Genomic DNA, 12,626 nt, shown 5'->3' with positions numbered 1-12,626 from the left:
GATAGTATTCACTTGTTGTCGTGAATTAGACCTAAAAGTATTTTATATTAATCTAGAATATGTCATATCTAATAATAAAGAATTCTACATCCATTTTCACATATTATTAGGATATTAACTGCATTTTTTCGTCATATTTAACTAAATGTATAATAAATATATAATACATATATCAGTATAAAATTTCAACGGTATCACGTATTATTAATACAACATTTGTTAGATGTCTCATTTGACCGTGACAAAGTCAATCTGCTAATTTAAACCTAAAATGGTCGTACAAAAAATCAATTCAGTAACCGTGACAGTGGCACATTTGACCCAGTTTTTTCCCAAACTAACGGATAAGTTCGATTTCAATTTACTAACATGAATAACTTAAGGGCTAGAATCAATTTTAATTTACTCGAGAGGTGTATTGAAAAACTTGTTGTTTGAAAAAAATCAATCAGGATGGAGTTTGGGTGACAGTGGGCCATTGTGGTGTGACGGGCGTAGTTAAACGAGCTCACAGAACAGTGGGCCGTGGAGAAAAGATCACAATGTCTCCTTATAGCCATACGACTGGCTGAAATGTGAAAAAATCACGGCACTAGCTAGATTGATAGGTGGCAGTGGCTCTTAAACTAAATAAATCGTTGACGCCAAATACTATCAATTTATTTTTTGTATTTCATTGTTGATGTACTATCATGTTGAAGTACAAAAGTTACGCAGTAATGAAGACGAGTTTTTTTTGTTACTAGCAATATATTGTTCCACGTGATTTGTAACTATATACGTAATAATATAATACGTATTTCTGGCTTTAATTAAATTTATTCTTGAAAAATGAAATGAAAATGATTCATTAATCAACTATAAAGTAGAATTTAGGGTGTCCTTTGTTCTAAAAAATAAATTAGGTACTTAGCAGTATGTTCACCTTATACATTCGTACATTGCGATCAATTGGAATCACCAATGCTAAAATGATTGAATTATTGTTTTAGCAGGTTTAACTAGATATTATAATATATAAATAGTGTGTGTAATGTTATATTTATAGGAATTATCTAGTACCCATAACACAAGCTTTAGTTAGCTTAACTTGCGTCTAGATGACACTGTATGAAATTGTCCTTAGACTATTATTATTAGTATAAATCCTAATAATATATTAATCCTTTAGATTTTCTCTTATTATAAACATTACACCCATCAAATCAAATATAAATAGATACAGAAATTACTGACTCAAAAATAACTTCAAATAACTAAGTTCTTAGTCATGTAGTTGCGTATTACAAGTAGTACAAAGGTGTGATTCAACCTAACAACACATTGTCCGTATCAATGGTAATTGTGCGGTTTTTGCCAAAGAATTTAAGAAGGGTTCAAATGTCTATGAATTTAGAAGAGTATATTGATAATAACTACTACTAATTTATATATACATTACCTAACAATTTTCTTTAAAGAAAATCCTAATCTTTAAACCCTGCAAGTTTATTCGAAATTACAGACTGATCAAAAAAACCTACATGATTTTCTTGCTAGTCGAACTGAACAGTACAGTATATCTGGTTTTTTATTCTATTGTAACCCTTTAAAATATTAGCAAAATTACAAACGTTCATAAGTGACTAAATATAAAAAATGCTTTTTACTTTATCACACTAACTTTGAAAAATCTTTCTCTTTGACAAATCTTGTCTTTATTTATTAGCATATAAAAAATCATATAATTATAATTTTATGAAAACTATCTGTTTGTATAGACAAAATTTTTTGTTTGTTAAATAGTTAACTATTTCTGTATTAAGGTTCCACGAAAAACAGTTGGAAGCATGAGAGATTATATTTTTAAATATACATAATCACACGCTGTGAAATGTATCCTTGAAAGGAAATCAAATAATTAATTTTGTCAATGTTTTAATAGGTTTTACCATCTATTTTATTAACTAATTTGTTAACAAAATAAAGATTTCGTCCTATAGGTAATTTATTTGATATCAGCATGTATACGTCACGATGGATGGTACGTATAGATGGTCACACAAATATACTTGTACGCGAAGTTCCGGGCACCACTAGTATATTATTAAAGGTCAAAATGAAAGTTTTAGAAGCACCACCAAATATTACAAAACCATGGAACGATCTCAGTAAAATCAATTAGAGCGTGGTAGCGTTCGATTCCCTTTGGAGCGTTGAGAACCGAACGCAACTCAAATCTTTTAATTAGCTATTTATCACTCGATGGATCTGGCTATTCCCATAAGCCAAATAACACTTATTATGAAGAAAATTAGATTTACTATATAGAGTTTTGTATAACATGCCTCGAGGAATGATCGTGTGCAATAAGAAACAATACTTATTCTTTATTGTACACACACACATAATAAAATATTATACAGAATAAATGTAATGTACAAGGGCGAGCTTATCTCTAAAAAGAGAATTCTTCCTGCAAACTTAGAAAATGTTATAGGATAGTGTGTTAACTATATTTACATACTACATACGTTCTTGATACAAGGACATTGAGTACCTTGTAGTAACACAAAAATATTTAACTTATATTATTATTATTATTTATTATTGGGTCGTCCGCTGGTCCTAACTGGACCGCTGGGTACGGGCCCCGAGCTTGCGCTCCTTGCCCGGGCATTCTGCTGGGGTGAACCACCCCAGCGTCGTTCTTTTACCGGCCGACCTGCCGGCCGGCCGGAGGGCGGCTGCTTTTCAGCAGCCGCCTGTGGGCGTTGTGTGGCGGGAATCATTATGTCGCTCGCCGAGCCGGCTTAACGCCGCCACGTCACGTAAATGACGTGATCACTCGGTGGAGAGTAGGTCGCGCGGGAGCGCGCGAGTGGCGTCCGGTGGGCGCGCGTGGAGAGGGGCGAGGTCGCGCAGGTGCGCTTCGCGCCCGCTGTCCGCGCGCGAGAACATCGCGCGCGTCAACCGGACGACGAACTGCTCCACCGATGGGACCTTGAGGTCGCGGGCGATCACGTCATTACGGACGTACCGTCCGGCATTTGTGCACAGACGGAGGGCGGCGTTCTGTTGGACCTGCAGTCTCCGCCGCTGTGAGGCCGAGCACAGTGCGTACCATGCGGGGGCATATGTGAGCCGCGAACGAATGTAGGTCTTATAAATGCCTACTTTCGTCCGCAGCTGCAGCCTGGATTGTAAGACCGGTCGCAGCATAGCGCGCGCGGCCTTGGCTTGGGTGACAACCCGGTCCACCTGCGGCTTCATACGCAGCGACCGGTCGATTTCTACCCCTAGGTAACGCACTGTGCGTTCCCACTGTATGGGCTGGCCTCTAAGTAAGAGGGGCGGCGGGCATTTGCACCCGGGGCGGGTAAGCAGCGCCACCGTTTTACCCACGTTAACGGTGGTACGCCACTTATCCAGCCACTCGGGGAGCAGGTCCAACAGCCGCTGCATTTTGCGAGCGGCTGCGTAGGCTCGGCGAGACGACGTAAGGAAGGCACTGTCGTCGGCGAAAAGAGCGAGGACGACATCCCTCTCTCCCTCTCGGAGCTCATCCCTCAAGGTGGGGATGTCGTCTGTGTACGTCGCGTAGAGCGCTGGCGAAATGCAGCTGCCCTGCGGGACTCCGGCGGCAATTGGGCGTGTGGTAGAGTCACAGTTCTCGACCGAAACATAGAAGCTCCGGCCCGAGAGGAACGAGTCCACTACTCGCACGTATGCTGACGGCGTGTTGGTGTCGAGCAGCTTTGACACCAAACCGTCGTGCCACACACGGTCGAACGCCTTCTCTATATCGAGAAATACGCCGACCGTGTAGTGGCCGCGGTTGTGCTCGACAGCCATATGGTGGAGCACGCGCGTCAGCTGCAAAGTCGTCGAGTGTCCGCCTCTGAAACCGAACTGCTCGTCGCGAGGCGACAGAGTCGGTCTCAGGCGGCGGAGCAGGAGGCGCTCGAACGACTTTGCTACGTGCGAGAGCAGAGTGATGGGCCGGTAGCTTGCCGGCAGGCGCTTGTCCTTGCCGGGTTTCGGGAGGACTATGACTCTACCCAACTTCCAGTTGGTAGGGAAGTGGCCGGTCCGGAGTATACCGTTGTAGAGCCTAGCTAAACACGCTAGGGCTCTACGGGGCAGCTGTGTGAGCGCTGCGGTGCTGATCCCGTCCGCTCCGGGCGCTTTGCGCTTCGGCAGGCGGCTGACGAGCCGCCTTAAAAGCGGTACGGAAATCACATACGCGACGTACGACTCGCTCGTGGTGCTCGACGACAGTGCTGGGTGCGTCGGCGGCGATTGGATTGGCCGTGAATTGCCCCTCCAAGTGCTGTGCCAGGATTTCTGCCCGGTCTTGGGCTGCGTAACGACGTCTGCCCGTCTCGTCAAGCAACGGGCAGACGGGAGGTCGTGCATTGGTGAGCTGTCGATTGAGTTTGTGCAGGTCGGTATCGTGTTCGCCAGCCCGGGATATGACACCATCCCAGGCGGCTCCACGCCAATCCCGCACTCCCTCCGACAGCTCTGCAGCCAAGCAGTTGAGCTCACGCTTGACCCGCGGGCAACGGGTTCGGGCCCATAGGCGACGGAGATTCTTTTTCCGGGCGAGTTTTTCGCGCAGATGGTGTGGCAATTCCTCTCGACGGCGAGAAGCCACGTTTATTGTGGTAGTTGCCGCCTCCACTGCGGTGCGGATTCGCTCCGTTATGAGTGTGGAGGCGGCTTCGACACCCGCTGGCGATGATAGTTCGCCGTCGAGGTGTAGATGCTCCAATTCTGCGCGAAAAACACGCCAATCCATCCGCCGCCTCGACGGTCTCGTCGGTGTGGTGGTGATGGAGAGGTCAAGCGTGGCTAGAACTGGGAGGTGCTGCGTGTCAAGGTCGTACAGCACCTCCAGTAAGACCGGGCAAGGCACAGCCTGCACTAGGGCAATGTCCAGAACGTCTGGGCTATGTGTGGGATTTGAGGGTACGTGGGTTGGGTGCGCTGGGCCCAACACCTCGTACCCGTGGATCTGCGAATCCTGGAGGAGTCTTCGACCTATCGGCGAGCACAGACGGGAACCCCAAGCCGTGTGCTTCGCGTTTAGGTCGCCCATAAGCAGGGTGGGACTCCTCCCATCCAGAACGTTCCGGACATCGGAGGGGCTGAAATCCAGTCCCGGGGACGGTAAGCTGCCAGGACCTTCAGTTCCGCGCCGTCGACGTTGATGCTGACTCCTATGGAGCGCATGACGCGGAACTCGGGGCGCTCTAACTCCACGTGGACTACGTCCCGACGGACTAGTACCGCCGTACCGCGGTACGCAATGCCCGCCGGTGACGTTTCGTCGCGTCTATACACGTGGTAGTTAGGCACCCTCAACGTCTCCTTTTCTGTGAGCTTCGTTTCACCCAGGAGTATGATGTGCACATCCTGGGTGCGAGCTAGGAGACGGAGGTCCTGGACTTTATCCTTTATTCCCCCGGGGTCCAGTACACAATGCGCAGGCTAGTACCCGCCATTTGTGTACTGTTGGATTTTGGCCAATCCATTTAATGCCGCCGACTTTGTGTCCGCGCCGGCCGCGAGCGTTGTTAGCAGCTCCGTCAACAGGCTAATAAGCATGTTCAGTGCTCTGTCGACGGGCGCTTGTGTGAAGGGCGCGGGCGCGGCGTGTGCCGAACGCGGCGCGGGGTATGTGGGAGGCGCGGGAGGTGCGCGTCTTACGTCCGCCAAAAGCTGCTTGAATGCCACTCTCGGCACATTGTGTGCCGGTGGCGCCGCCTGGCGGCGACGTGGCGCTGCACGCGGGCCCTGATTTGGGACGGCATGCATGGGAAGGGAGGGGGGTGCGTTGTACGCAAATATTGGGGTGGGATCAGGTAGGAAGGGGATTGGGGTTGATGCCGTCACGGGCTCATCTCCGCGCCTCTTCTTGCCGCGTCTTCGGCGGCGGCGCTTTTTAATTGCACCGGCGTCGGCGCCTCGTTGCGTCGGTTCGTTAGCCGGCGCCATTAGGTTGGCGCCAGCGGTTTCCTCGACCGTTATTACGGGAGGGGGACCTGGGCGTGTACGAGGCGCCGCGGTGGGATTGTTGCGCCGCCGTTGCTGCGCCGTGGGCGCCATCGACGTCGCAGTGGATACGGGGGGACGGGGTTTGATTCCCCTCTGCCGGGCCTCTCTTTTGTACACCGGGCACTTCCGGTCGTTGGCGGTGTGCGGCTTTGCGCAATTGGCGCAGGTCGGCTTTTGGTCACGCGGCCTGTCGCAGTTCGCCGCCGGGTGCTCCCCACCACAGCGAACGCATTTTACAGGCCGGTGACAATTGGCCGATGCATGGCCGAATGCCTGGCATCTGTGGCATTGTGGCAGCACCGATGCCGGCTTCCACGCATCAACGACGACGCCCCGCATGTACAGGAGCTCATCAGTCGCGTACAAGCGTGTGAATCGTCCCTGTCCATGGGGTCGAGCTAAAATTTACTAGCCGCACTCCGAACCCCTTCTCCTGCAGTGCCTCCGCAATCTTGTCATTGGGCGTGTCGGCTGGGAGTCCTTTATCGCCACCTTAGTGGGCAGTTCGGAGGCCAGACTATAAAAGTACCAACATTGTTGGGTCCTTTTCGCTGGCCTCTATTAAATACCTTTGGACGGCACGGAATTCTTCGTCCGTCCTAGGCAGGAATCTGACCCCCGTGCCGTAGGGTCTTGCGTTGGGTGCCTCCCCTAGTACGCGCCTTGGTCGAAGTGGCGCGTCCATTAGGGAGGCGTTCTGCCACTATGGGGGGGTATTTTCCTCGCCCTGTGGCGGGTTCAGCGCCTGCGTCGGCGTTCCTCGTCTGAGAGGGGAGGGGCGGAGCGAGAGCCGGGGCAATTGAGGTGGCAGGGGCTGGGGTGGCGGGGGCCGCGGTGGCGGGACCCGCCGCTACTGCCGCGAATGACGGCGGGGTTCGTCGTCGCGGCGAGGGGACGGGGGGGAGCATCGGCTCGGGCGATTGTGAAACCGCCTCGAGTGCCACATAAGAAGTGGCGTCATATCCACCCCTATCTAATGTGTAGGAACGGGGTAGTGGCGAGGGTGCTCGCGATGTCTCGGGCGACGACGCTGGTGACGGCGACGAGCATGCGTCACCGTACATCACACACGGTACCCGACTGGGACGGTAGGGGTTGGTAACAAGCCGGATTCTCGGCGTCGGCGGCACCTTCACTAGGTCAAGGTCGCGGGGGGGGACTCCTCTACGTCCCTCCGTTTGTCGCCTCTAGCGGGCGAGGTCGGCGACGGCGGTGCGCGTCTTTTAGATGGGCCAGGTTGCGCGCATCTCTCCCCTCTGCCTGGTTCCCGGTCGGCGGCATCAAGGGCAGAGGGGGTGCCCTTGGATGCCGGGCGAGCGTGGAAGGTCCCCAGCTCAGTGGCGGGGACCAGCTTGGTCGGGTTCCTTAAATCCCGACGCACAACAGTTCGGGGAGCTCCCCTGTCAGGAGGTTTCCTGTGGGCTTTGCCCCTTTGCGACATCACGACACGAAAGGGTGATGTACTAGGAAAGGGGACTGGAGGGGTGGAAGAGGGTGGTGTGGGGGCTAGAACCCCACGACGAACCTACCGAAAGGTAGGGAATTCCGCCCTGAAAGGGCAGGTGATCACGCTGTAAGACAGTCGCAAGTGGATTGCAGCAACGAATTTGCGTCAACAAATTCGGTCTACAATCCTAGCGCGTTCTCTCGCTAGACAAAGTACACTTTGTGTAGCTGGATTACGCACTGTATCGCTCTCAACAATTTGCGCAAGTGGGCACCAGTTGCGGGGCTCACTCTGGAGACTCGACGGCGAACCGGAGTCTCACAGAGGATCACACGACCAACGGTAAACTCAACAAGCAACAAACTGGAAAGCGAATTTATATTATTATAAATTAAGTGTTAACTATATTCTGCGGCAGTGCCTGCATGAAATGCCTCGGGTAAAAAATATCCTATGCATTAATCTAGGACATGCTCTATCTTTGTATTATTATTTTTTCGAATCTATATAGTAAATTTTGCATGTAAGAGTGGAAAATATCCATATGTCGTCGTTAAAATTTTTTGCATTTATAATATTAATAGGATTATTTTCATTTTACTAATCGCTGTATTTATTTGTAAACGTTTCTTAATTGTTATTAATTAATATTAAATTATTATTATTTTATGCTATTACAGACACTAATATGTGTCTAAGATAATGCTTATTCCTAGTGATAAAACAGCATTTTGCATTTTGCAGCAATGCTCTTTTTAACATTCAGATTTTTTTTATTTTTACTCTGTTCCCAATAAAGTGTTGTTGTTATAATTTTATTAATAGAGTGGTTAATGCATTTGCAAAAAATGCAAATGTTGTATGTACGGAAGATGTGCTGAATAGTGCCTAATTTCACGTTTTTGTTCAACAGTATCATCACAAATGAGTTTAGCAGCAAGCGGCCAGTTGTACCGGGGAATGGATCGAGCCTTCTGTGTCCGAATGAAGAGCACCCTCACCAAACGTGGCTGCCACTTCAAATCATCAGGATATAGGGTAAGGAATACTAAAGTAAAAATAGACTGTCATATACCAAATCTCAATTACAGATAGCATCACTATATTTACAACTTGACCATAAAAATAGTAATAATCATGTATAGGTATAAAACATAGTTTTTATGAGAAAAGTAATCAGCAATACAAATATATGAGCAATGTAAGACATGTACTAATATACAAATATATAAACTATGTAACTATATGTCTTAAGTAGTTCCTGCGTTTTTTGGAATATAATATATTTATATTGCAGGTGGCCCTTGTAAAAAAATATTATTATTATATACTTATAAGCATCTCTACAACACTTGGAATAAAACAATTGTCGAAAGAAACAACCTATAGGTTTACTAACCTGCAGTTGGTTTCATACAAGTTAGTTTCCGATCACATATCGGCAGTGTCAACTCTTAAAACGTAGTGTTAATTTGCTCAACGGTGACTATGAAAATATGTGGACGATTTGCTTCATTCAACATTTTATTTTTAAAATGAGAAAGAAATAAATGGACGCTGAATTTTCATTTTCAATCTAGGTTGGACGAAACAAGGACGGTGAATCATCAAGATTTGAAGAGAGTGGTAGCTGGCGGGTGGGTATCATAACAAACAAAGTTATCAATAAGAAGAGTCTTTGATAATTTAGTATGTTTAATGAGATATAAGGTTAAGGTTGTTAGATAGTCTATAGGGAAAGAGTCTAGTAATTATATTGGCAATGCATATTAATATTCTTATGTTGTATACGTATCTGAAATGAGTTAAGTACATGAAGCAGGCCATATACCTATGTAATATTATTCGTTATGTATTATTTTTTATATATTCTAAATATTAAATAGTTTTTTTTTTTTTTATTTAAGAAAGAATGAGTTAAATTATATCTAGGTAAACTTTGTACTTGACTTTCTGTTTAGTCGCCTAGTGACTCGCATTGTAAGTTGATCGAAAGGTATATAAAATGTTATAAGGCAGTTAATTTACAGTATTTAAAACTTAATATTTTAGTCCTACGGAATGGCAAGATATGAGTTTTTTTAAGCGATGATACTGGAATGGTGGACCCGCCTTCGCTAACAGTTTACGTTGGAGAGTGTTACTTCTTTGGAGAGGCTACGGGCGGTAGTAGTGATGAATGAGAGGACGAGAGTGAATGAAGTCAGTTAGAAAATTGTAACCAATATGGCATATTATGGGGTAGAATAATATGCCGGGTGATCGTAATCGTGAAAGTACAAGTGTTGTAGGTTATAAACAAACAAAATTTTAGCATTTGGAATAAGCTATCTATAAAAACATAAGTTTGTATACTAACAAATATTATTGGTTAATATTACGAAATCATTTGAAAACCTATAACCTCATAATTCTTACCTTACCACTGTGAAAATCTATAACACATGATGATGTTTTCAGCGCCTTGAAATAATGTACCTAGTCCCTACACTAGGCGCATAAAATTTAAAATAGAATATTTGTGGGGTGTAAAATTTTTGTTTTAATTTAATAACGTATATTATAGACGTGTGTGTGTGAGAGGGAGAAAGAAAAATGGTTTAGATTTGGTAATCAAATTATTTTGTAGCTTCGAATTAAAGATTTTCTTTTGATTTGCTCTTTATCTCTAAGTAGATATAATACAAAATCACTGTCCGTCAATACCAATCCTAGTTACAATTGGCCACTAGTATGTTATATACCTATATAAATATAGGCATTAATTTCATTGATTACCGAAATTGGATAGATAAATACAAACTTAAAGAAACATTATGATATGCAGAAAAAGACAACAAGCAAATATACACATTTATTAAAACATTAAACTAAGTATACATACATAAATTCGAAAATTTATATCTACAATTAGAATTATCTACATCTAAATGGCTCATACAAATGGTACGAGATTCGACGTGGCAATTAGTACAGCCATTATTAGGTGTGGTGCGACCCGTGAATTCGCCAGCGGCGCAGATTTTATTGGCAAAATTTGATATTAAACCATCTTTCTTGTACCTGATCTTTACCAGATTGTCTCTGAATACACTACGTGCCTTTGAAAATTTGTCAGTAACAAATAAAGTTTGCGTTCCCAAAGTTATCTTCCTTTATATGAAACACGTTTCGTGTTTGCCGTTACTGAAGACGAATTTACGAAGTTTTAACAAGATTTTTTTATTAGCATCTTTTTAACGTGTTTAGAATTTGTACATTTTTAAGTTTTGTGCACAGGTTCAATAAACCGCTTTTAGAATAGGTATAAGCCACATCAAACAAAATATTTGAAATAATTAAAATTTTATTTCTTTGTAATTTTCTTTATTTTAGTATCTACCAGAGATAGACTGTAATAAGTCATATACGTGGGTATCTCAGTCTCACCTATTTCAGCCGCAAGCTTCTTAAGCTGTGTTTCAGTTGTGGGGTGCCATTAAGCGGTATAAGAAGCATATACATTTTATAGCCCGCTTTTTATATATATTTTTGTAGCCCGTGACTATCCAACCTTTAGTGAAACCCATAGTTTGAAAAACACTGTTCTGGAACATAACGTCTTTTGTTTTTACGCACCTATTTATTGGTCAATATTTCCCATCAAGGATCTCAAGGATCCTCTTCTCATCTCAAGGATCTCAATGTCATGTGTAAGACAGTTTACTTCAATTGCCGCATATGATTGTAATTATATAAGATCGTCAATGTCTGTCTCTATCTTTCCAGGTGGTACTAATGCTGTGCAGACTACGGCCACAGTACTCATTCTCGCACAGCCGGAAGTCACCAACAGTGCTACTGGGGATGGTAGCCCTGGCTATAGCACTGCCACCACCATCAGTACATGAGATAAGGCTGGAATCGGACATGTTCGTCACAAGGATCAATTTTGATTTCAGAATAGCGCACTGCGAACCGAGGTATTTGGATTTCATATTGTATATAATATATATTGAGAGTGTCGTAGCCCTTGGTTCACTACGTTCAATAGGTACATACAAAACGTTGTGAGTTTAAACCTACCCGACATATATAAAATACTATGTGCCTTGCAGTTTTGACTGAACCGTCCGGTAAGGGACACCGATATCAAACTAAAAATTAATCCGAGAGTCGATAGTAATCATATACTTTTGATTGCCCCTTGCCACATTAGATTTAAAAAAATAACGAGAATGTGGACATGTCTAGTGTTGCGTTCACCACAAAATCGACAGTTGACAATGCCTCTGATTACCTCGCCTGGAATAATAGTCGTGGCAGTATGTATGTATTGCTTGAGCTAACATCATACGTTGGCGCTGTACGAGTGGCGGATGATAGATGAGCGCAAAGTCAGGTCAGTAAGATCATCGCAAATTTATCAGAATGATCTGATAATCCAAGGGATGCCCCGTGGAGGTCGACTTGACTTGACATGTTTGGCCTGGATAGCATCCTATAATAGGAAAATTATAAAAACATCAAAATCGTTCTATGACCTGAAATCTATCGATGTTGTATTTATTTACTAAAGAAGTTGATACATGGTATTATTTATCACCAGCAGGGTGTCAGAGCTACTCGGGTACACAGCGGAGGAGCTGACGGGGAAGAATCTGTATGCGCTCTGTCATGGAGAAGATGCAAATAAACTTAGAAAATGCCATGTAGATTGTGAGTATTATCTATATTTGTACCTATACCCACTTTTGTAGTTAATTGAAATGACAAACAAGCTGGCTGCCTTATGATAACCATTACGTGAGACTGACACCACTCATGCGATGCCTATCTGTGAGCCTAAGATGACATGTCCTCACATCCTGTAATTTCACTGCCTAATCTCAGCCTTCAACTGAAAATTGACAAAGAATTTGAAATATAATCAAAGGTTGTTGCAGGCAGTTCAAAATTTATAGAGAATAAGCTTTTCCAAATACGCACCCATATTACTATATTTCACGAGTTTCAGTAATTTAAGGATAATAGAGATATATATAACATTAAAAGGTTACAAATTCTATTTTATTCTAATAGTTTTTGTTTGTTATTGTTTCTAAATAGAAGCAAATACATAGTTTAGGTTAATAGGTACTTATCAAAATAATCATGT

The 12,626-nt window shown here is 44.3% G+C and overlaps 1 protein-coding gene across 7 annotated transcripts in view; it reads left to right on the top strand.

Moving 5' to 3' along the window:
- Window positions 1-12,626, top strand: part of LOC131846423 (protein trachealess) — a 202,478-nt gene that overhangs the window by 183,371 nt on the left and 6,481 nt on the right. For 6 of the 7 annotated variants that reach the window (XM_059195710.1, XM_059195709.1, XM_059195713.1 and 3 more), the window contains 3 exons: window positions 8,403-8,527; window positions 11,258-11,451; window positions 12,078-12,187. In XM_059195710.1, coding sequence (XP_059051693.1) covers window positions 8,403-8,527; window positions 11,258-11,451; window positions 12,078-12,187 — 429 coding nt within the window. The remainder of the gene's footprint in view (window positions 1-8,402; window positions 8,528-11,257; window positions 11,452-12,077; window positions 12,188-12,626) is intronic. The other variant, XM_059195711.1, reaches the window with a different exon arrangement.

The sequence above is a fragment of the Achroia grisella genome, unplaced genomic scaffold (genome assembly GCF_030625045.1).
Source record: "Achroia grisella isolate CSIRO2021 unplaced genomic scaffold, CSIRO_AGI_Agris_v1 utg511, whole genome shotgun sequence".
Taxonomy (NCBI): Eukaryota; Metazoa; Arthropoda; class Insecta; order Lepidoptera; family Pyralidae; genus Achroia; species Achroia grisella.
The sequence above is the reverse complement of the archived record's forward strand: the minus strand, read 5'-3'. Positions and strand labels throughout refer to the sequence as shown.